Source organism: Hylobates moloch, unplaced genomic scaffold, assembly GCF_009828535.3.
Source record: "Hylobates moloch isolate HMO894 unplaced genomic scaffold, HMol_V3 SCAFFOLD_5, whole genome shotgun sequence".
Lineage (NCBI taxonomy): Eukaryota > Metazoa > Chordata > Mammalia > Primates > Hylobatidae > Hylobates > Hylobates moloch.
In genome coordinates this window covers 47,774,182-47,799,129 of record NW_026652280.1, presented here as the reverse complement: position 1 = coordinate 47,799,129, position 24,948 = coordinate 47,774,182, and the positions used below count along the sequence as shown (strand labels likewise).

Below are 24,948 nucleotides of genomic sequence, written 5' to 3'. Positions count from 1 at the left end.
CACATAATAACATCTTTATATTTATGGTTTCCTGTATTACAGGCTATGTATATTATTATGTAGATGTTAAACTTCAAGTTAATTATTAAATAAGTATTAAATATGAATAAATATATACATTTTCTCCTTATGAGTGAACTTCTTGTAAAACACTGTCCCCGTAGTTTTCTCATTAATCTGTAGTGCTTGGCAAGTTCTATTTATTCAACCAGGTTCATCAAAATGAAAAATGTGTTTCTTTCTGCCTTCACGAGTGCTCTTACACTAAATTATTTAACAACAAATACAATAAAAATTACAATGCAAGAGTCCTGCTGATGTTTCTGGGATTCTAAAAGTTTTTAAAGAAATTAAAAAAAAAAAACTGAAGTCCTGAAAACTAAATTCAACCATTCAGGAAGCACAGTATCTCTGAAAGTAATGCATATTTTGAAATTACTGAGCTTTTGAAACTTGGAGATATTTCTAAATAGCTGTTTCCTCAAATGGTAAAAAGATAATGATGAGTCAGATGAAAGCAAATGATAAAAGAAGTACAAAAATATAAGGATGTTTAGAATCATCAAGGAGACGAGCATAAAGATGAAATCATCCCACTAACAGCACACAATTACATGAACTTTTACACCCCAGATTCAGCATTTTTCAGAGCAGGTCACTACTTCAGATTATCTTCAGGGATAGCTTAAAATGCATACTCCCAAAGTCCACCCAAGATATAATCAACCAGAGCTTTAGAGGTAGGGGAGGTAAAGCCTGTATTTTTACAAAATCTAGGTCCAATTATGGTCTGCAGGCTAACAATGTCAACCTCACCTAGGAGCTTATAACAATTTAGAACCTCAGGTTCTACCCAAGTCCTGTGGAATCAGAATTTGCATATTAACAAGATTTCTGATAATTTACATGGACACATTTTGAAACTTTGAATACCACTGTTCTAGGAGGTTTTTTTTTTTTTTTTTTTTTAGAGACAGGGTCTTGCCTTGGTCTCTGACACCCAGTATGGTCTTGAACTCCTGGCATCAAGCAATCCTCCTGCCTCAGCCTCCCAAAGTGCTGAAATTACAGGCATGAGCCACTACATCTGGCCCTCTACATAACTCTTATACATAATTAGGATGGAATATCACTGCCCTAGACAGTAATAGCTTTAAAATCACAATGGAGTCTTATGTATCTACCTTATTATCTGGGTCTCAGAATATGATATGATATGATATGGTTATGGTATGCCAAAATTCAGAGGGTTATCATCTATATATTCCATTGTGACCACTTTCCCTAATAGAAAAGCTCCCTCATATAATCTTGCTTTTTTAAAAAAAATCCTAAGAACTATACTTATTTCATACGATATTCTCAAAAGAAAGTTAATTTTAAATAACTACTTAAAATGGTATAGTCCATAAGCATTTTTGGTTTGTTTTGGGGACTGAAGGCAGGTTGCAAAACTCAATAAAGTTGAGATGCTTATCCTCCAAAGAGTCTGGGGAGGCTGGGTGCAGTGACTCACACCTGTAATTCTAGCACTTTGGGAGGTCGAGGCAGGCAGATCACTTGAGCTCAGGAGCTGGAGACAAGCCTGGGCACCATAGTGAGACCCTGGTCTCTATAAAAAATTTAAAAAACTAGCCAGGTGTGATGGCTGATGCCTGTAGTCCCAGCTACACGGGAGGCTGAGGTGGGAGGATCACTTGATCCTGGGAGGTCGAGGATGCAGTGAGCTGTGATCGCACCACTGTACTCCTGGGCAACAGAGTAAGACCTTGTCTCCAAAAAAAAAAAAAAAAAAAGAGTTTGGGAATTACTGTGATAAGCCTTGCCAAAAATACCCAGATATGCCATAACTATGACTTAACATCAAACACTACTATGCTTACTTGCATACCTGTTCATTTCCAAAGATGATATCTGCAAAGGTATATTTTTCAGAAGACTGTGTGGCCGCTAAAAAACAGGGGAAAACAAACTAATCATATCATTGACATAAAATATAAAATGACCATTTAGTAAAGTGTAAAAGTAAAGTGAATTTACCTTCTTTTTTCTCACATCTTATTGCCTTAAAGCAAAACTTTCCCTTCTCCCTACTGGCAAGTTTGGCATCTAGGAAGAAAAAGGGAAATTTCAAAGATGTTTCAGTTCATCACATGATAAAACCCAATTCATTATTTAGACTTCCTTGGTCAAAATGGAAAATAATTCGTAATTATAAATAATGTTTAATGAAGAACATCTTTGTTTTTATCTCAATGAAGTGACCTCTTAAAAAGGATAAATTTCAATTTTCTCAAAATACATATCCATGTGTGCACATGTATATATATATATATATATATATATATGTATTCATATATGCAACATTTCAGATAAAGAGAAAGTTTGAAAGATCAGAACACAAGGACTGGAAAGCCCATAATCCTGCCACTCTACCATTTCTTCATTTCCTTTCAGTACGTTTCATATGCATGATTTATACCAATATTACTATATGAACACACTCTGCTATATGTTTTCCCACAATTGCAGGCACTTTTAAAATGGTACTTTAAGTACATTTCTGGTACACATTCTTTTGTTTGAATGTTATATAAACATGACAATTCACAGAAAGCCAGTCAGTACGTAGGTATGGCTATTCACAGATAAAACTCACCAGCGGTAAAGGAAACAGAGAAAAATCTCATATCCTAGTCTATATATTTTTGTACCAGTTAAGTTGTTTTTGGTTTTGTTTTGTTTTGTTTTTTTGAGACAGAGTCTTACTCTGTTGCCTAGGCTGGAGTGCAGTGGCATGATCTCAGCTCACTGCACCCTCTGCCTCCCGGGTTCAGGTAATTCTCCTGCCTCAGCCTCCCGAGTAGCTGGGATTACAGGCGCCTGCCACCACGCCCAGCTAATTTTTGCAGTTTTAGTAGAGACAGGGTTTCATCATGTTGGCCAGGCTGGTTTCAAACGGCTGACCTCAAGTGATCCACCCGCCTCAGCCTCCCAAAGTGCAGGAATTACAGGCGTGAGCCACCACGCCCAGTCTTGGTTGAATTTTTGACAGTAATCATGTACCCAAGCACCGATTTTACAATAAAAAACAAAAAGAAGAAAATACAAGTATAAAAGATGTGGAAGGGAATTAAAAAAATGGGAAAGACTGGATCAAGATAGGTAATTTGATTTACAGTTAGGTAAACTAATGAAATCACAATTTAATGCTTAAAAAAGTTAATCCCAATAACCTTAAGACATTCTGGTACTATTCTGGAAAACCAAGTAATGAAGTTTCAAAATTTATTATGTAGCAGGAAAAATGTACAAACCCTTGTTTTCAGAAAGATTTACAGATTTCTGTAACTTCCAGTGTTTGCTACTACTTGATACTTGCACTATATGGAATTCCTTAACACCTGCTTCATTCTGTCAAAAAAAAAGATAGGAGAGTCATTCAGGATTTAGAAGCACTAAATCAGAATGTTCCGATGAGAACAAAATTCAGACACTGCTACCAAAGTCAGTGTCAATTAACGTAAGATGCAATTACAACATACATTTCCAAAAACTTATTTAAATCTCTTTCTAAACACTTTAAGAGACATCAACATTTTGTCCAAGAAGTATTTTTGACTATAATGCATACTCAGTGGTAAATTTCAAAATACTGAAAGCCATTGAGTTATTAAAGCCTATCACAATGAGCTATTGGGTAGTATTTAAAAGATACAAAATTGTCCATTTTTAATCAAAATTATGGCATTTTCTTTTTATTTCTCTACTCTTCCTGAGATATCTCATTCTTATTAGGCAAAAAAACAAGCAACAAAAACTCACATAACAGAATCCTAATATATGGTCAGTACACATGAAATTATTTAAGTAGCATGTACTTTTTTAATTCTCCTGAATAAAAGCTAATCTGGAAGTATTAAAATATTCTCACTCTTACTATAAAAATACTGATTTTTGGGGGGAGATCACCAAAGTACAGCACATTAGCCCTAAATATCCTAGAAAGCAGACACCTTACAAATTTATGAAGTTAAAAGTAAAGAACATTACAGAATTAAGTAACATTTCAAATAAGTACCTGAACTGAATCAATCTAATGCTACGAGTCCTATTTCAAACATGAGAGATCACACTCTCATCTTTGAGAATATTCATTTTTGGCCGGGCACAGTGGCTCACGCCTGTAATCCCAGCACTTTGGGAGGCCGAGGCGGGCGGATGACAAGGTCAGGAGATGGAGACCATCCTGGCTAACATGGCGAAACCCTGTCTCTACTAAAAATACAAAAAAATTAGCCGGGGGTGGTGGGCGCCTGTGGTCCCAGCTACTGGGGAGGCTGAGGCAGGAGAATGGCATGAACCCAGGAGGTGGAGCTTGCAGTGAGCAGAGATCGCGCCACTGCACTCCAGTCTGGGCTACAGAGCGAGACTCTGTCTCAAAAAAAAAAGAATATTCATTTTTACAGCCTGGCCAACATGGTGAAACCCTGTCTCTACTAAAAATAGAAAAAAATCAGCCAGGCGTGGTGGTATGTGCCTATAATCCCAGCTACTTGGGAGGCTGAGGCACGAGAATCACTTGAACCCAGGAGGCGGAGGTTGCAGTGAGAAACCTGGGTGACAGAAATGAGAACCTGTCTAAAAAGAAAAAAGAAAAAAATGTATTCATTTTTATATTAGAGTGCATAAACAGGAATGGCAATATTTCAGAAATTTACTATATAAAGGAAATGGCACTGTTAGAAATGTGCAAGTGAAGATTACCAAGTTAATATTGAATGTGATATATTAACAGAACCTCACAATTTAGTAACACCAATGGATCTCAATGGGGAGACCTAGAAAGCATTTTATGAGATCTTTTAGAATGAATTAATGGAAGTATACAGCATATCAGTGTGTACCATATTAATATCAGAAGATCTTTTTATTTGAAGAGAGACTAAGGGATAAAATTACAAATCTAATGAAGAATTAAGATGATTTCATACTATTCTACATGAACATTCCTAAAATCTCTAGCTTATGCTGTCTTGTAAAGGAAAACAAAAACCACTACTAAAAACAAAACACTTCAAATATAATTAAAAACAAAATTCAGTTTTAAACCAACTTACAGTATTGGTATTTTCCACATCCACAAAGACTAGCATATTGCCTCCTCTGCCTTCTTCATTTTCAAGAGAATTACTTCTGCAGACAGTGGCCCGTACATTTAAAGACCGACTGGTACAAATAATTGCAGTGTGTCTTAATATTCTGTGCCTGAAGTTAAAAAAAAAAGTGCTGGGATTATAGGTATGAGCCACTGGGCCCAGCCTTACTTCTAACAGTGGTTCTGAAGTTACTGAAGGACTACCAAATAAAGCTCAAACTTTAACCTGGTATTCAAAACTCCTCACCATGTAAGCTTTACATTTCAAAGGTTTCTTCCTCTTTACTTCTTTTACAAAAATTTTACACTGTGGCTGAACTAACTACATTCAGTTTATGTTCTCTAATCTGTAAATCTTTACAAATTAAATATATTCAGCCGCTCCCTGGAATAATACCCACTACTCTCTTGCATATCCCTCCCTTGATATTCAAATGCTAAAATCTTTTTTTTTTTTTTGAGACAGAGCCTTGCTCTGTCACCCAAGCTGGAGGACAACGGTATAATCACGGCTCTCTGTAGCCTTGACTTCCTGGGCTCAAGCGAATCTCCTGCCTCAGCCTCCCAAGTTATTCCTAGTTAATTTTGTAAAAATGACAATGGAGGTATCAAAAGAAAATATTCTGTTGGACAAAATATAGGTCATAGATCCTGGATGAGCCAGTTAGCTTTGATTTCTTCAGTGATCATCTATTGTAACACCATCATAATCATCTCTTCTGTAAATATGTACTGTTTTTCATATATTCTTGTGGGGCAAAGGGGAACACTAGGGGAAAGGTAAAACAAAACAATTTTCTTAAAAAAGGATGACTGAGACGACCAGGCAGGTTGTCTTCAAACACAAATGATGCCCTATTTTAATACATGGTACCTGTTAATTTCATTATTATGTGACAGCTCTGTCCACAGTACTTAATCGTATCAAACAATTGAGAAGTTCACAGAGAGAAGCAACTAAAAAAATGTGTGCCGTCAAATCTTATTTTTCCATTTTTGGAAAATGGAACTTAGAACTTACAGTTCTATTTGAGACAATTTCAGATATAAATATCCTGCATAATCTGGAAAGGAGTATTTCTTAACATGTTAGTAAATATCAAAATGTTTATCTGAATATGTGCATATACATTGAACATAGATGTTAAATTTTATAAGTTTTATAATACTAACCGTATTTTTGGCTGCTTTTTGACACTTTCATAGTAAAACAAAAAGTTAATTTCATGGACACCTTCTTCATCAGGCCCACGTAACCACATTGGCAGCTGCACTGAGGCTCCGGGTAGAAGAACAGTGTCAGGAAGGGGAACAGGAATCACCTCTGGTTGACTTCCTGTGCCAATGCCAAAGTCTACAGAAGAAGCTGATGATATGAGTGCTGTACACACAGAGGTAGCATCTGTCACAACAGTCTTGTAAGCACTACAATTTTCAGAAGCTGAGGGACTTAGTGGTGTTAGCACAGCAGTATTACCACCGAAAGTAAAGAACTCTGGACGTTTAGAAACAACCTTCAATCCAGTAAGTGGACATTTGCTGACATTGACAAATTCTACATATGCTTTTCGGATTTCTCCACAGAGGAGCCCTGTAGGAAAATGTATAAAGAACACCTGCATTGGAGGGAAAAAATATTATTATTTGTCTGTTAAAAATTTTGAACCTCTAATGAATAACTTTAAGATACTTTTTTTTTTTTTTTAACTAAAGGTTTACAAGTATTTCATTAATTCTTTGGTATCTCCCTGAATATGTGGCAGTTAATGACTCCATTTTAGAAAATATGATGAGACAGAAGAATGTTACTCTGCCACTCAGTAGTGATTCTAGACTTATGAATTAAAGGTATACTATCAGCACACAAGAGGGCTAACATGTCAAAACTTTCATAACTTGGTAGATTATGGACCAGAAAAGTTGAAAGTAATTTAACACAGCTATATGAAGTAAATATCAGTTTTATAACCCTTATAACTGTCAACTAAAGCAGCAGCTCAACTACTTATGTCTATATCATTAAGATGAAAAGATATGCCAGATTTACCATGGGTTTTAAAGTGAAAGAATGGGCAGATCTATGATTCCATATCCGTAATTTTAAAATCCAAAGAACTCCAACCTCAGACTTTTAGTAACTCATGTGGGGGCAAAACCTGACCTAAAAGAGGCTTTTTATAGTCTTTCCCATTTAGTGTGATATTAATATAGTTCATGCAAGAAATATTAGGTGCTGCCACAAAGCAATGGGGTTTACATAACTTCACACACACCCTTCTAAAAAAAAACTTTTTAAATTGATTTCCAACACACATGTGGCCTCAATATTTCAGATGAGGGATTGTGGACTTGTGCTTAAAGAGACGGAAATTCGGGCTAATGAAATCATACAGTAAGTTATCTGCATTTAAAAGATCTTTAAGTATACTGGCTGGGCACAGTGGCTGATGCCTGTAATCCCAACACTTTGGGAGGCCAGAGTTGCTGGATCCCAGAGAGTTGGTGGATCCCTTGAGCTCAGGAGTTCAAAACCAGCCTAGGCAACATGGTGAAACCCTGTTTCTACCAAAACTACAAAAAATGAGCCGCACACCTGTGGTTCCAGCTACTGGGGAGGCTGTGGTGGGAGGACTGCTTGAGCCCAGGAAGTGGAGGTTGCAGTGAGCCAAGATCGTGCCACTGCACTCCAGCCTGGGTGACAGAGTGAGACCCCATCTCAAAAAACAAACAAACAAACAAAAAACAGATATTTAAATGTCACAACTACACTAACATCTAAGCAAGCAGGAAGATAAAGGTAACAATATGAGTGAAATGTTCTAATAAAGTTATAGCTGGCAGTCACTTCATGAAATTCCAGTGAAAATATGTTTTTGAATCTAAATGTGAGTGGGACTTATGGCCATATTCTTTTTCTTTTTTTTTTTGAGACGGAGTCTTGCTCTGTCGCCCAGGCTGGAGTGCAGTGGCACGATCTCGGCTCACTGCAAGCTCCACCTCCCGGGTTCACGCCATTCTCCTGCCTCAGCCTCCCGCGTAGCTGGGACTACAGGCGCCCGCCATCACGCCCGGCTAATTTTTTGTATTTTTAGTAGAGACGGGGTTTCAACATGTTAGCCAGGATGGTCTCGATCTCCTGACCTTGTGATCCGCCCGCCTCGGCCTCCCAAAGTGCTGGGATTACAGGCTTGAGCCACCGCGCCCGGCATAACTTATGGCCATATTCTTAAAAGGAAAAAAATCAGATGAAATTTGGGGACATTATAAGTTTTAAAAATAAATGAGAAAACAAGGGATTAATGTAGAAATCCCACATATAGATTTAATAGGATAAAAAATAAGCTAGACATAGCATTATACTGAAGACACTGACTCTCTGTACTGATTAGTGTCAAATAAGCTTATAGTCAAGCTAAAACTTGTGGAGGAATTATTAATTTTGTTATTACATCCAACACAGCTGCATTAATAAAAACTGAAATAGAGTATTTAGTGTGTAAAAACACACTAAAATACATAGAGACACCTAGATACCATCAAGAAGGTTACAGCATTGGTAAAATGGTAACAGTGACAGAACACATAAAAGACCAGTGGTACCAACTATGTATAGGATCACATGTACCTTCAGAACACAGGTTTACTAAATATACTATTTTGACTCTTTAAGAAGAACAAGGCCGGGCGCAGTGGCTCACGCCTGTAATCCCAGCACTTTGGGAGGTGGGTGGATCACGAGGTCAGGAGTTTGAGACCAGCCTGACCAACATGGTGAAGCCCCGTCTCTACTAAAAATACAAAACTTAGCCAGGCATGGTGGTGCGCACCTGTAATCCCAGCTACTCAGGAGGCTGACGCAAGAGAATTGCTTGAACCTGGGTGGCGGAAGTTGCAGTGAGCCGAGATTGCACCACTGCACTCCAGCCTGGGTGACAGAGCAAGACTCCGTCTCAAAAAAAAAAAAAGAACAAGTATATTTAGCCTTTACTTCAAATGCTCCGTTGCTGAAAGTCCTTTTAAATAGTTGGTATTTGTGACAGCTTCAAATATAAATGGAAAACAAGACCAAGAACTCACTATCTCACTTCTAATTTATCCTAAACATGTATGTGTGTGAGTACAAAACGACATGCTTAGGATTATTCATTGTGGCTTTACCTGTAACTGAAAATGACTAGACACAAATCAAATGGTCTAGCTGAATGATACATATATATAATAGTGCTTGTGCAGTAAGAAATTAAAGGAGTTTGCTTTTTTCTCTGCTTCTCTACATGTTAAAACTATTCCTAACAGAAACAATTGTATTAAAAGATTTAGGGGGAAAGATTTCTAAACTTTCACTTAGAAAATGAAGGCCGAATAATTAGGGATGGGGCTTAAACAATGTAAAAGTAAACCTCTATTCATAGGAATATGTTATTTGAGAAGCACTGCATTTAAAAACCATCTGTACATTTAACAATCTTAATAACTGAAGAATATTTAAATGATACGGCTTATTGAAAATTACAGGTGCTGGGCACGGTTGCTCATGCCTATAACCGTAGCACTTTGGGAAGCAGAGATGGGTGGATTGCTTGAGCTTAGGACTTTGAGACCAGCCTGGGCAACATAGTGAAACCCGTCCCTACAAAAAAACAAAAAAAGGCCGGGCGCGGTGGCTCACGCTTGTAATCCCAGCACTTTGAGAGGCCGAGGCAGGCGGATCACGAGGTCAGGAGATCGAGACCACAGTGAAACCCCGTCTCTACTAAAAATACAAAAAATTAGCCGGGCGTGGTGGCGGGCGCCTGTAGTCCCAGCTACTCGGAGAGGCTGAGGCAGGAGAATGGCGTGAACCCGGGAGGCGGAGCTTGCAGTGAGCCGAGATCGCGCCACTGCACTCCAGCCTGGGTAACAGAGCGAGACTCCGAAAAAAAAAAAAAAAAAAAAAAAAAAAATTAGCCAGGTGTGGTGGCATCCACCTGTAGTCCCAGCTATTCAGGAAGAACACTTGAGTCCAGGAAGCCAAGGCTGCAGTGATCAGAGATCATACTATGCACTTCAGCCTGGGTGACAGAGCGATCCTGTCTCCAGAAAAAAAAAGGGGGGGGGGTGGGGGGGAAAGAAGAGAAAAAAATCATAAGCTAGCAGCTAGCAGAATCATTAAAAACAGTATATTTTGGTGTCTTACACTGATTTATTTTGACCACATAGATCAGAATCTTCCCATCTGAAAGTAAGCTCTAACAAATTTTTACATATGTAATTCCAAACAAAATGTTCATTAGTTCAAGACTTTTAAACAATAATGGTGAATAGCCCTAAAATAACATTTGAATCCTGACTCATTTCAATTCATCATCAGCTTTTTAACTCCTAGGCTTTATCAATGTAATTCTAATCAAAATTATTATTGTGGGAACTTGAAAAGCTTGGACGAAAATGGCACAAGTATTAAGAAAAACGAAAAAAACTAAAGATTATAAAAGAGACTTGGCTTGCCAGATTTAAAAAAAAATGATAAAGCAACAGTATAGTACTGACACAGAAAGAAATAACGAAATCTTATCAATCAGAGTAGGCTGCATCTAAAAGAGAACCTGGTATGGATACTTTCAGAATATTAATATAATAGAAAGATGGCATAATGAGTTGCCCACATTCTTTTTTTTTTTTTTTTGAGACGGAGTCTCGCTCTGTCACCCAGGCTGGAGTGCAGTGGCGCGATCTCGGCTCACTGCAAGCTCCGCCTCCTGGGTTCTCGCCATTCTCCTGCCTCAGCCTCTCCGAGTAGCTGGGACTACAGGCGCCCGCCACCACACCCGGCTAACTTTTTTTTATATTTTTAGTAGAGACAGGGTTTCACCGTGGTCTCGATCTCCTGACCTCATGATCCGCCCGCCTCAGCCTCCCAAAGTGCTGGGATTACAAGCGTGAGCCACCACGCCCGGCGAGTTGCCCACATTCTATTAATGGTACTAGAACTAAGCAACAAAGCTTGAGCCTTATCTCTTGACAACCAGAAACTGGCACTTGGGTCAGTCCATAAGTTTTTTTTTATTGCCCTACAAAATTCTTTACATGCATCACAATTAAGCAAGGGTTAAATGTGGACAGAATACGGGTAGTTCAGCAATACCCACCTCTCAGCACACACCACCCATCACTATTTTCATGAGTATGTTACCTATGTCACCACTACACGTATAGGATTACTACCATAAAAATCATCCAGTAAGAAGAAAGGAAATAACATCCAATTAAAAGAGTTCCCAGCACTTTGGGAGGCCGAGGTGGGCGGATCACGAGATCAGGAGATTGAGACCATCCTGGCTAACACAGTGAAACCCCGTCTCTACTAAAAATACAAAAAATTAGCTGGTGTATGCTGGCACCTGTAGTCCCAGCTACTCAGGAGACTGAGGCAGGAGAACTGCTTGAACCTGGGAGACAGAGGTTGCAGTGAGCCAAGATCCTGCCACTGCACTCCAGCCTGGGTGACAGAGCAAGACTAGGTCTCAAAAAAAAAAAAAGAGTATAAGCAGGCAATCATATGGACACATGGAGGGGAAAAAATCATACAAACAAAAAACACTGATCAACCCTATCAGTTATCAGAGAAATGTAAATAAAAACATTTTTCAATCTGATTTGCAAACATTAAAAAACAAAAACTGGTATTATCCAGAATGGCACAGATGTGAGGCAACAGGCATTCTCACTCTGAAAAGTGCAATTTACTATAGCTTTGCTGAAGGTTATTTTGTAGTGTGTTGCAAAATTTAAAATTTATACATCTCTCCACCCAGTAATTCCATTTTTAAAGTTTAGTCAAATCTAGAACATGGACAAAATATATACATGATATTTACTGCAGAACTGTCTGTATTGATGAAAAACTAGAAGTAAACCCATTCCATTAAGAGCATGAAAAATATATTACAGTATATCCAAATAAAAGAATACCATATGTAACGGTTAAAAAGAAGACTGAGTTATGCTGTTAAGGACAAAAAGCAAGTACAGGATAAAACGTGTAGTACGATTGCATCTATAATTATTAAAACTATATATAAGTGCACAATGCAAGGTCTGAAAAGATAAACAGCAATTTGGTATCACTGGCACTTTTGGAAGTAGGTTGCTATCCCTGTAAACCCCCTACTAGAATAACTTGAGGATGTGGGAGGAAGGGCCTTTTTCACCCTTACATTACATGACCCTACCACCTTTGCCCTGCTCCTCAGGTATAAGCCTGATCCAAAGTGGACCACATCTTTCTTCCAGAAACTTGAAATTTGAAGTGGCTCAAAGACTGAAAGTTGCTGGACTAGGGTTATATCAAAAGCAATGCTTTCTAGACGCTTAAAAACATTTGCTCTTAAATTCCCTGGAGCTTCTGCCACTTCTTGTTCTATAATACTTTAGTATTATACTAAAGTATTACAGAACATATTATAATACTTTATTATGTTATTATAGTATGTTCTATAAAATATAAAAATATAGTTATATTATATATTATATAATATATATGTTCTATAAAATACTGTAATACTTTAGTATTACAGAACAAGGTCCTTCAACTAAATAATACATTTCTCTTTCTCTGGCTATACTACCTAGCAACAGTTTCTATCTTTTGCAACTTTTAATTTGTATGGTATAAAAGTAGGATAGGATGGGATAAGAAGAAGGTGAAGGTAAGAAGAAGGTGAAGAAATACTGATTTTTATTCAGATACTTCTATATTGCTTAAGTTTTTTTATAAGCATTCATTCACAAATTATTTTTTATAACTTATGAAAAAGAGTTACTTGTTTTTAAAATCCAGAGTGGTTTTTTTAGAAGTATTTTTCCCAATTTCCATTAATATTGTGAGGGTTATATTTTATAGCCTGGCTATGACTTAATGGCAATTTGCATGATTGCCTTACATTGTGAATTAAATATATTTAACACTAGCTTAATAATAATTTAAAAGTATAGTTCAATGTAATATCAAAAACCTCAGAGCCTAAAATTAATTTACTCAGAATATTTGCTCATATAGATAAATTAAGTCCATGAAATTTTAAAAATGAAATACCTCCAACAGTGGCATTTCTTCTGTGATTATGGGATCTAAACGTCGATCAGGGCCATATTTAACAGATGTTTTCTCTTCTTTTGTGTTGTTAAGTCGAGGACCTTGAATTTCTAAATCCTGCTTCCCTCGGACTGACAGACTCAAGGAATATTTTCCTGAAATAAAAAACAATCAATGCCCTAAAATAATTTGGTATGTTAACTGACATCAATTTAACTTGAATATGTGAATATTGTAAGCTTCAGATTATTTCTAGAAAAATTCCAGACAATTTTGATTAACATGATTAATCAAAGAATTTAGTATATTTTCATTCCATGTTTAACACCAACTAAGATATGCTACTTAATTTCTCACTTCGTTTTAGATTTACTTTGCAAAAAAAGACTACACATTACTCAATAGGAAGCCCTCTGAAATCTGTATTTAACCATGTGCCTATTAACTAACAAAACCTGAGAGAGTAACTATCTTAGGTCCAACAATTTAATTTAGGCCATGAGAACGGGAATTGATTCACAAAGAAAAGAAGTAGAAAGCAATAAAAAGGTCAACTTTTTACTTTTACTCATATTGAAATATATACATTAATTTGAATTATTTCTGGAATATAAATAACTGAATCTTCTCAAGAGACTGCACAAAGAAAATTAGATACAGTAGAATTTTCTCAAAATTAAACTTAATATTCATGTGAAATTTTTCCCAAAAGCTTCCATGTAGTGCATGTATGTGTGAAAAAAGCTAGAGTATACAACTATCTTTCTTGCAGGACTACTTAAAGCCTTTAATGTGCTGAAGGTCACTGTAATAATCTCAAACCAGATATAAAATGCATTGATTCCCACACTTCATGTGACCCAAATCCTTATTAGCATTTTACATAATAATGAGCTACATTAAATCATGAAAACTCTGCTTAGAAGATAGGATTTTAACAGTTAATTCAGAGTCTCTTCCCATTAATATTATACAATAACATATAAAGTATTTTAATGCATATATTTGGTGCCTTAAATAAAACAACTACCTATATTTTACTGACAACCATAAATTTGTGTACTAGATTAAGATCCTAGTTACATACAGGTGGGAAAAGGAGATTCAAAAAGCTCTTAATATCCAGTTATCTTGCTTTAAAGATGCAATAAATCAGCATTTTTAAATTATAAATAATTTAAATTATAAATTATATAAATTATAAATAAACTTTGTCTGGTACTTGTCAACCAAAAAATACAAATACAGTACTAAAATGCAGAATACCTTACTCAATTTTAGTGCAAATTTTTTTCTTCAGTAAAATGTTTTTAGTTTCTATGGATTCATTTCATTTATTTTTCTTAAATGGTGTACTGAATTATCCTAGATACCCAGGCAAGTGTATTTAATTGAAAGTTAAAAGAACCAACAAATTTTCCACGTGTTCTCACTTTCTCAATGTTAATAATCAGCTTTTGTAAATGCTAAATTCATGTTTGTCAAGGACTATTCAACTTAGTTTGTTGTAAAATAAGACATATCTATTAAAATGAAGAGCCAGAAGTAGGAAGTCTCATGGTAAACTCCCTCTCCTAGCATCTTTTCAACTTAAACTCAAATAACTACATACAGTAATTACATGGTAATGTTAAATCTTGAAGGGTTCCGAGTTTAAAAAACAAAGAAAACTACGTTAAATGCACATATTGCGTAGTTTTACTCTTCAAAAATGTGTAGAACATACTGTATAGTGCACCAAGAATATCAGATTAACACTAAAGCCCTACTCTTTCTTTCAAGACAGAAGACAGAACTTAAGGTATTTAATATCCAGCGATGTGAAAACACAGGTCTTTAATTTGTTCCATGTTTTATAAAAAGGAAATATTCAAAAAATAGAACATATTAAGATGGTTTTTATATTGGCAGCAGACAATGGTTAGAATTTATTTGGTTAGAATTTACTAAATTTGGATCAATAACAGAAAAAAATACATAGTCTAAAAATTAACAAAAGAAAATATATCAGAAGGGAATCAAGTTGTTGATTTTTGATGCTAGAGATGATGTTAGAGGTTAAAATAATCTAAATTTGTCATTCTTACATCTGGCTAAATGTCTTTACTTAACGATACATTAAACCTATTTAAAAATACCTCGTTTTTGTTCATTTTATTCTATGGAATGATTTAAGAAAGTTTTCTAATTGTTTACCAATGCTATAGCCTTTACCTGTGTGACATCCGGGAAGAGCACCAATGCCATCTACTGTCATAGAGCCCTGAATAGTGCCAAGATTATAAACAACTCCCAGAATATGCAGCTCCCCTATGTGATGGGGAAAGAGCTTTAGTCTTGCCTGTGGAGATATTTAAGTCACTCTTATTATGCTTTCATAATATCTTAAATAGCACAATACCTAATTCTATAATGTTGCAAAAACATAAACTCATGACCTAAACTTTTAAAATGCCAATTAATTTATGAAAAGTATCTTCTTCAAAAGAAAATCTCTAAATTTAATAATTATAGGCCTAAACCCTCAATAATAACTTTTCATAAAAAGCATATCAAGAAGAAAGCAACAGGCTTCTCAGGAAACTAACAAATCAAAGACCACTGCAAACCACCAATTTCCTCCTGAGCAATTCCTATTTCCTAATCTTGCAAATTTTAGTTCTTAAGAAAACTAGAATATAAAATAAACTGAATAAAGATTATTTAAAAATTTGTTTTGATCTTACTTTCAGAAAGGCATAAAGCAGAGAAATGATAAAATAATTACCACTTTTGATTCTTCGCCATTAATTAAGAACTCTGAAATAACTTCAGTTCCAATCATTTCAGGTTCACTTGTAACCTAAAAAATAAATTTCATAAATTATACATTCTAATGAACAAAGTATCAGATTATTGACACTCATATATCAATACTTCGAAACAATAACACTGAAGTCTGCATTTACTTCGTTTTTACCACATGCTGAGCTCTACACAAAGTGTTTTTATTTCCACACCTAGAGTAGACCCAGGCTGTAGTAGGCACTCAATATATATTTTTTTCATTTTGTTCAGTCCAACTCAACTGAGAAGGATAAGCAATCGATTCAGAGATGCCACTATCCACATGCCTGTAATCCAAGCTACTCAGGAGGCTGAGGCAAGAGAACCGCTTGAATCCGGGAGGTGGAGGTTGCAGTGAGTCAAGATGGCGCCACTGCACTCCAGCCTGGGTGACAGAGTGAGACTCTGTTTCAAAACAGGGGAGCATATCAAAGATGCCGCCACCAAGATAATAAAACCCTAAGAGAAAATACCTAGCTGCTCATAGTCAACAATGGCCAAAGGGTCATTTAATTTAATCTTACAATAATAGCAAATTTCTTCTTTTGCTCTGACCAGCCTCTTTTTCAAAATTGGTCAATTACATAGAAAAGGTAATGGTAGGCTAAGCATGATAAAGAAAGACAGGTGGACAATAAGAGCAGTGGGAGAGAGGGGAAAAAGGCCTGTTTCCCCAAAAGCAATGACATTTCTCTGGTCATGTAGCAAAGCAGAGCTAATTGGCTCATACTGGAGATAAACCTGATCCTCATAAACACTATTATACTTTTACCATGACATTATTTAGCACAAGAAACAAAAACTCCCTACATTCCAGTTCAGCATCTTAGTCCATCACTATCTTAGTCCATTTTCTTCATTTCTTAGTTATGAAAAAATCCAGAGTTTGAAATTTATAGAAAAATATTATTTTAAGAAATACTTCATCATACAAATGAAAATATTCACTTAACTTTAAGCCTCCTTTAAAGTCTCCCATATTGAACAGACTAATATACTTAAAAAGCTAATAAATCTTTTTAAAAAACATTTCCAAGTTTAACTGCTCATACTCTTCTAATGAGTATTCCAGGCACCCAAAAGATTAGAAAAATTGCAGAAGTTGCTAAAATTCAAGTCAGAATACAGCCTGGGAAATCTCAGTCATTCAAATTATTAACAATGAATATAAATAATGCAAAATATCTTCAACAAATTTAACCAGCAGTACTTATTTATTTATTTAATTTTATTGTTTTTTTACTTGTTTTGTGGTTTTTTTGAAACAAGATCTTGCTCTGTCTCCCAGGCTGGAGTACAATGGCATGACCTCGGCCCACTGCAGCCTCAAGTTCCTGGACTCAAGCAATCCTCCCACCTCAGCCTCCCAGGTAGCTGGGACTATAGACGTGTACCACCACATCTGGCTAATTTTTAAATTTTTGTAGAGATGGGGGTCTCACTATGTTGCCTAGGCTAGAGCAAGACTTAAAATAAGGCAATCTTGAAAAAATCAAAACACTTGAGCACCAAAATGCTGGGGTATTTCCCAGTTCCAAAATCCTTTTTTTTTTTTTTTTTGCCACATTATTAAAGCATTTAGCAAGGTAGTATAAAAAAAGCAAGTTATATAATAGATACTGGTGAATAAACTAATAAATTAGTAAGTAAATATATATATTTGTCCAAGTTATTTCATTTACAGTCAGGTGGGTATTAATAAAGAAACTATTTGGCCACATCATTTCTGCTTCAAAATTAAGCATCTTAGATATGTAAAGGACTTATTAGACATGGAAATGAAAAGAAAAAATATAAATGAAGTTTTGAATAGGCAATTCACAAAAGAGGAAAAACAAAGAGTTTCAACTTCACCAGCAATCAATGAAATGGAAAATAAAACAGTTAAGATGGCATTTTAAAAATATCAAATCAACAAAGTTTTTAAGTAATACTGCTACTGTTATAAAGATGAGACACCCAAACCCATATGCTGCTTAGTAAGAAGCTCATTGGTATGAACTTTTGTGACACCAGCAAGGCACTACAATACTTTTCCCTAAAATCTTCATTTTATGCCCTGGAATCTTCCCCACAGAAATAATCTAAAGGTAAAAAGCCACACATAAAAAAGTGCACCACAGTATTACCGTGATAGTCAACAAACGGAAACTTGCCAAAAAAACTATCAAAGATGGTAAAATAGCTTATGAATCACCCATAAGATGGAATTTTATGCAAAAATAAAATACTAAGACACTTTGATATCAGAATATGCCTATAAAACAACATAGAATGTAAAAAGCAACATACACAGTATGAAGGAATCCCAAATATGTGGGAAAAACAAACAAATGAAAATAACTGGAAGGCCGGGCGTGGCAGCTCATGCCTGTAATCCCAGCACTTTGGGAGGCTGAGGCAGGAGGATCACGAGGTCAGGTCAGGAGTTCGAGACCAGCTTGGACAACATGGTGAAACCCTGTCTCTACTAAAAATACAAAAATTAGCTGGGTGTGGTGGGTAAGCCTGTAATCCCAGCTACTCAGGAAGCTGAAGCAGGAGAATCGCTTGAACCTGGGAGGCAGAGGTTGCAGTGAGCAGAGATTGCACCACTGCACTCCAGCCTGGGCAACAGTGCGAGACTCTGTCTCAAAAAAAAAAAAAAAAAGAAAGAAAGAAAAAACGACTGGAAAGATACACAGCAAAATGTTAATATTATGAAGACAGATGGTTTCACTTCTATTCCTTATGTTTTTCTGTATTTTCAATTTTCAAAAGTAAGTACATATCATAATTTTTATAACTAAGGAAAAATAAACCAAAATGAAGTATAGCTCACTGAACAGAGTACATTGAAATGTTACTACAGCATTTGTTAGGCTGTAACTGAAACATAATTACAAATACCTTTTAATAACTTACTAGTTGTTTAACTTCTTCATTATCCTTTCCACTGAAATCTTTAGGATGAAACTTCCAAAGCAATGACAAATCAGTCAACAAAAGTGGAACTTTCAAAGGGTTTCTAAAAGCCACTTCCACTGTAATTGGTTCTATTAAAAAAAAAAGGCCTAAATTAATAACTTTAATAAACATCACACCTCATTCTCAGCTTCGATTTTCTAAATGCATCTCACTTTCATAGCTCTGCATTTCTGCCTAGACTGTCCTTTATCACCTTATAAATGTCCACGTATTCAGGATTCAGTTGTAATACTACATTACCTCCTTGAAAAGATTTCCCCAATTTCTCTGTACTAAAGAATGCCATTCCCTCTTCTATATTCCGACATCACATTGCAAATAGTTGTAGAAGAGTCCCCCTTGTCTGGTTTTATAAATGCAGCTCAGCAAATTATGAGTTCTTAATTTATTTTTGCATCCCCAGCACCAATTATGTGTGCCAAACAATAAATTATCTTCATCATGCTGTAAGTAAAGCAAATAAAAAAAGAAATAAAAATTCAAGTATATCACCTTCTACAACTGCAAGTGGAAATCTTGAATTATCTGAGTAACTGTTCAAACAGTATTGTGTGGGATGAAAATTGGATGGAATTACTCCTTTGTTAACCACAGAAACAACTTGTTCCTCAAGTTCTCTCCACTGCTGAGAGGATTCAGAATCATATTCTTGATCAAGACTTACATGAGTAGCTGCTTGTTTTTCACCTAAAAAAAATTTGTAACAACACGTTTATGAAGACTTGCCCTCAAATAAAATGTATTTAAATAGATATAAGGTACAGAAATAAAAAAAACACATATATACATTCACTCTTGCCTATTTCTAATTCTGAGTGAAAAATATCCTCTCATTAATCCTAGCTTATCTGGATTTTGCTTATAATACTGATGTTCTTTTCCTCCTGACTCTGAAAGAATGTATTTTCCCTAGTGCCCACAAGCAATTTTTATTTTTATTTTTTTATTTTTATTTTTTTTGAGACAGAGTCTTGCTCTTGCCGCCCAGGCTGGAGTGCAGTGGCACGATCTCGGCTCACTGCAACCTCCGCCTCCCGGGTTCATGCCTTTCTCCTGCCTCAGCCTCCCAAGTAGCTGGGACTACAGGCGCCCGCCACCACGCCCAGCTAATTTTTTGTATTTTTAGTAGAGATGGGGGTTTCACAGTGTTAGCCAGAATGGTCTCGATCTCCTGACCTCGTGATCCACCCGCCTCAGCCTCCCAAAGTGCTGGGATTACAGGCGTGAGCCACCGTGCCCGGCAAGCAATTTTTATATAAAACATTTCAAATATACAGAAAAGGCATGGAGACTAATATAACAAATATTTGTATACTAAAATTTAACAAATGTCAACTTTCGCCTATGATCCCAAATATTTTTTATAAAACAAACATCACAGATAGAGTCAATGTCCTCTCTGCACCACCCCCAATCTTATTACTTTCCTTCGCCCTCACTGGCATCACTTCCTCCCAGAGGTATTCCAAAGTTAAAGTGTATCATTTTCATCCATGATTTTACCACATAAGTATATTTTTAAAATGCATAAAATTAGTTTTTATGTTTGAAACTTATACTGTAATTGACTCTTCACTCAGCATCAAGTTGTGGGAAATGTAGAATTAGCATGAATTCTCATGTACTGCAGCATGAATCCATTATGTGAATATACAAAAGTATATCAATTAATCCTCTATTAGGAATTCTATTTCTTTCACTCTTTTGCTATTACAAACAATGCTACTATGAATATGACAATTTAAAAAAAATACTAAATCATATCTCAAGGAGAAACATTGATTAAATTCAAATATAAGAAAGTTTAGAATGACAAAGTTTAACAGCTATCGAGAGCTTTAAAATATATGCATTTATATAAAATATATTTGTACAGATTTAGGGGGTACAAGTGATGTTTTGTTATACAGACATATTTTCCTGGTGGCAAAGTCTGGGCTTTTAGTGTAGCCATCACCCAAATAGTATACATTGTACCCATAAGTAATTTCTCATCCTTCACTCCCTACCCTCCCAAGTCTCAATGTCTATGTGTACACATTATTTAGCTCCAACCCCAGTTATCAATGACAGCATGTAGTATTTGACTTTCTGTTTCTGAGTTATTTAATGTAAGATAATGAAGAGCTTAATATATTTATACTTTTGTTCCATTATTGCCATCCTAGGGCTCAATCCTAAAGAAATAATCCTGCATTTTAAAAAATAAAGTCTTACAAGAACAGCAGAACATTGGTAACTGTTATCTGCTTCTATGTACATTTGAAAATTTCCATAATAAGACATTTAAAAAACAAATTTTATCTACAAAGATGTCCATCATAATATGACTTTTTTTTTTTTTTGAGACATAGTCTTGCTGGAGTGCAGTGGCAAGATCTCGGCTACTGCAACCTCCGCCTCCTGGGGTCAAGCGATTCTACTGATTCAGCCTCCCCAGTAGCTGGGACTACAGGCACGTGCCACCACGCCCAGCTAGTTTTTTGTATTTTTAGTAGAGACAGGGTTTCACCATGTTGGCCAGGATGGTCTCAATCTCTTGACCTCATGATCTGCCCGTCTTGGCCTCCCAAAGTGCTGGGATTACAGGTGTGAGCCACCACACCCGGCCACAATATAATTTTATATAAGCAAAAGATGGAAACAGTCTATATAAAGTGGATGTTAAAATAAATACTTTATAAGCACTGAATAGAATATCTTACTAACATTAAAAGTTTATGAAGATTATATAATGACAAAAACATTCTTTATGTGAGAAAAGCTGTTGTAATTACAACTGTTTTGTTTTCATTGTTTTTAGTTTTTAAAGCTGGAAAGAAAAACACCAAAATAGTAGTTATCTTCAGGTGGCAGGACAAAAGAAGTAATAGAGAGCTATTCATTTTCTCTTTTTTTTTTTCTTTTTTTGAGACCAAGTTTCACTCTGTCGCCCAGGCTGGAGTGCAGTGTCGTGATCTCAGCTCACTGCAACCTCCGCCTCCTGGGTTCACGCCATTCTCCTACCTCAGCCTCTTGAGTTGCTGGGACTACAAGCGTGTGCCACCATGCCCAGCTAATTTTTTGTGTTTTTAGTAGAGACGGGATTTCACCATGTTAGCCAGGATGGTCTCGATCTCCTGACCTCATGATCTGCCGGCCTCAGCCTCCCAAAGTGCTGGGATTATAGGCATGAGCCAACCGTGCCTGGCTGAGCTATTAATTTTCAAATATTCAACTATACATCGTTTTTTAAATGGAGAAAGGAAAAGAAGTTTTTTTTTAAATTGTCATTAGGTAATTAGGCTAAATAAAACTTTACTAACCGTCTGCTGGTCGTCTGTCATGGCCAAAAAAAACTCGTGTTGCTGAACTGTTAATATATGGTAAAGGAAGCTGTGGCAAAGGACCATCTGGTGACAGCTGACTTACATTCTGAGAGAAATATAAAAGGGAAAAAAAGAAGTAGTTTTTGTGAAAATGGTATTTTTATTTGTTTCCTCATTTCTTAATACACAAGGCATTAACAATATGTTAAGCAAGAATATTAAGATATATAATTACTAGTTTTATTTCACATATCAGTCATAAAATTTTACAACTCAGAAGCACTTCAGATATTTATTCTGTCTCAAAAGAATCTTACTGAGGTTACTCAGCTAATTACCTGGATGTTAAATACGCAAAACTTATTTTAGTAAGCATTTTACTTCTTATGACTCATTATAGCATCCTATCTGCCAAAATTCTAACCCATATAATTGCAAATTAATAAAGTCTAGACCCTAAGGGTAGTTATTTTCTGCATGATAGATATAATATGCACTATTCATAGGCCTTGGGAAAAAATTTACAACTTCCCATTTTTTCCATAAAACAATGCTTTATATGTTTATCTGCTTGCCTCAGTGAAACAGTTCTTCTTCCTGTTAATTTTTCTACATTGCACCATAATAGCCTGTCTACTTTCCAGAGATCCATACCCCCTCATCTTTCACAAGGAAAAGAACATAGAATGTCCATCTCCAAAGGATGGTAAAGAGAACCCACTTAAACCAACTGTAAAATCGGTTGTGAGTCTATAAAAGCATGATGAATAAAGAATCCAGAAAACCCGTGGAATCTTTTTTTTTTAAGATTCAAAGAACAGCCACAAATCAAGTGTTCATTGTAATATTAAAATTCTCTTTTCAAGAACTGTGGAAGGGGAGATGTAACCAAGATCTATAGCCAAGAAGCCTAGCCTGCCACAGCTTTTTTATGACTGATAACTACATATATTCTAATAAAACTATCCTAAGATATAGTAATAAATAAATGCTTTTCACACTAAAATACAGTTTTAATATCTACTCCTGAATGAAAATAAGCATTCACCTTGTAAACATAAAGATATTCTCTGAGGAAAGCCCCCTGTTGAGCAGCAGATTGTTTACTTTCATTGATTAAAATATGCCTAAAAGCAGACACAGCATTATCCAGCTGTCTAAGAGTATAGGACTGGCGCCCAATAGTGAAATTAATGTGATCCTCTGCAAGAGACCAGCCTTTTCCTTTGTAAACTTGCATGGCTTGACAATAACAGCGTAAAGCATGCTTTTTCTGTAAGAAAATAAACAAAATAATGTATTATAATCCAAATTTGTTTGAACTAGAAAAAACAAATACAAATACACACATAGAAACAATTAAGTAACTGGTTCTTCCTCTAAGGGAGACTGGGATAATGAAGAAAATAAAACTAACATTTATGATAATCCCTTCACAATTATACATGGAATGATATAGATTAAGTTACCTGAGCCATTTGTGTGTGTGTGTGTGTGTGTGTGTGTGTGAGACTGTGTGTTAGAGAGGAGTAGGGTACCTAAAAGAGGAAAAGGGAGACCAGACTGCTTTGACATTTACCCACTACTTCTCTGAGCCACAATTTCAAAACATCAACTTCAGAGGAAAGAGCTTACTTCTCAACTTGACTTCATCTACCTTAAATTCTTTCTGGAAAAAGGCAAGGAATATGTAAACAAACTTCAACATCTAAAATGGTCAGATTTCACTAATATTATGATGAAAAAAATGTTCTCATACTTTAACTAGAAGCATGCTATGTCTTCAAAGAGTTTCTCCATATTAAGTAAAACAACAAACACATTTATCAAACTTTTTTCTTGCCTACAATCAGAGACTTACATTGAATGTATGTGGCCACATATGCCAGAGTACACATATGCCACAGTATTCCACAGTACAAAGTCTAATAATATATAAATAAACTTTTTTTCTATATTAAAAATTCACATACTGGACCAACCATGCTGATCCCAGCCTGCCTGCCTGCCTGCCTGCCTGACAGAACTCACTGGCCAGTGTTGTGACCACTGAAAGGTTATGCCTCACGCAGTTCAAATAAAGCAGTGGGCTAGGACAGCAGTACAGTAAACACTGCCTGGGCAAGACGTGACGGGGTTCTCTGCCAGCATCAGGTGCTACCACAGCCTCCTTTTCAAGGTGATGTTGGCAAGTGTCAGGGCATACTTCCTGGTATTCAGTGCATTTACTGCAGGACTTAAGAAGAGCAAGAGATTAATAATATACCAGAATGATATATAAGATATGTGTTCAAAATGGAAAATTGCAAGGAATGCCAAAATCTTATGAGTATTGCAATAAGAATGCAACATTTGTGGCAATAAACATCATCAATGTAAAAAATCAAAAGAGGTACACAGAAAGACAGATCTCGTATGTTCTCACTCATATTGGGAGCTAAAAAAGTGGATTTCACGAAAATAGACAGTGGACTGGTGGTTACCAAAGGCCAGGGAGAGTGGGTGATGGAGAACGAAGTTGATTAATGGGTACAAATACATGGTTTGATAGAAGAATTAAGACCTAGTGTTAGACAGATCAGCAGGGTGACTATAGTTTACAACAATCTACTCTA

General features: G+C 36.0%; 1 protein-coding gene across 4 annotated transcripts in view; it reads right to left on the bottom strand.

Moving 5' to 3' along the window:
* The window catches only part of TRAPPC8 (trafficking protein particle complex subunit 8), a 117,650-nt gene that overhangs the window by 22,115 nt on the left and 70,587 nt on the right, over nucleotides 1-24,948 (bottom strand). For 3 of the 4 annotated variants that reach the window (XM_058438514.1, XM_058438513.1, XM_032152579.2), the window contains exons 13-24: nucleotides 23,382-23,606; nucleotides 22,331-22,439; nucleotides 19,518-19,712; nucleotides 18,963-19,093; nucleotides 16,000-16,074; nucleotides 15,447-15,573; nucleotides 13,233-13,387; nucleotides 6,332-6,774; nucleotides 5,121-5,268; nucleotides 3,318-3,414; nucleotides 2,041-2,109; nucleotides 1,892-1,950 (exon numbers count right to left, since the gene is read on the bottom strand). In XM_058438514.1, coding sequence (XP_058294497.1) covers nucleotides 1,892-1,950; nucleotides 2,041-2,109; nucleotides 3,318-3,414; nucleotides 5,121-5,268; nucleotides 6,332-6,774; nucleotides 13,233-13,387; nucleotides 15,447-15,573; nucleotides 16,000-16,074; nucleotides 18,963-19,093; nucleotides 19,518-19,712; nucleotides 22,331-22,439; nucleotides 23,382-23,606 — 1,833 coding nt within the window. Of the gene's footprint in view, nucleotides 1-1,891; nucleotides 1,973-2,040; nucleotides 2,110-3,317; nucleotides 3,415-5,120; nucleotides 5,269-6,331; nucleotides 6,775-13,232; nucleotides 13,388-15,446; nucleotides 15,574-15,999; nucleotides 16,075-18,962; nucleotides 19,094-19,517; nucleotides 19,713-22,330; nucleotides 22,440-23,381; nucleotides 23,607-24,948 lie in introns of all 4 variants that reach the window. The other variant, XM_058438515.1, reaches the window with a different exon arrangement.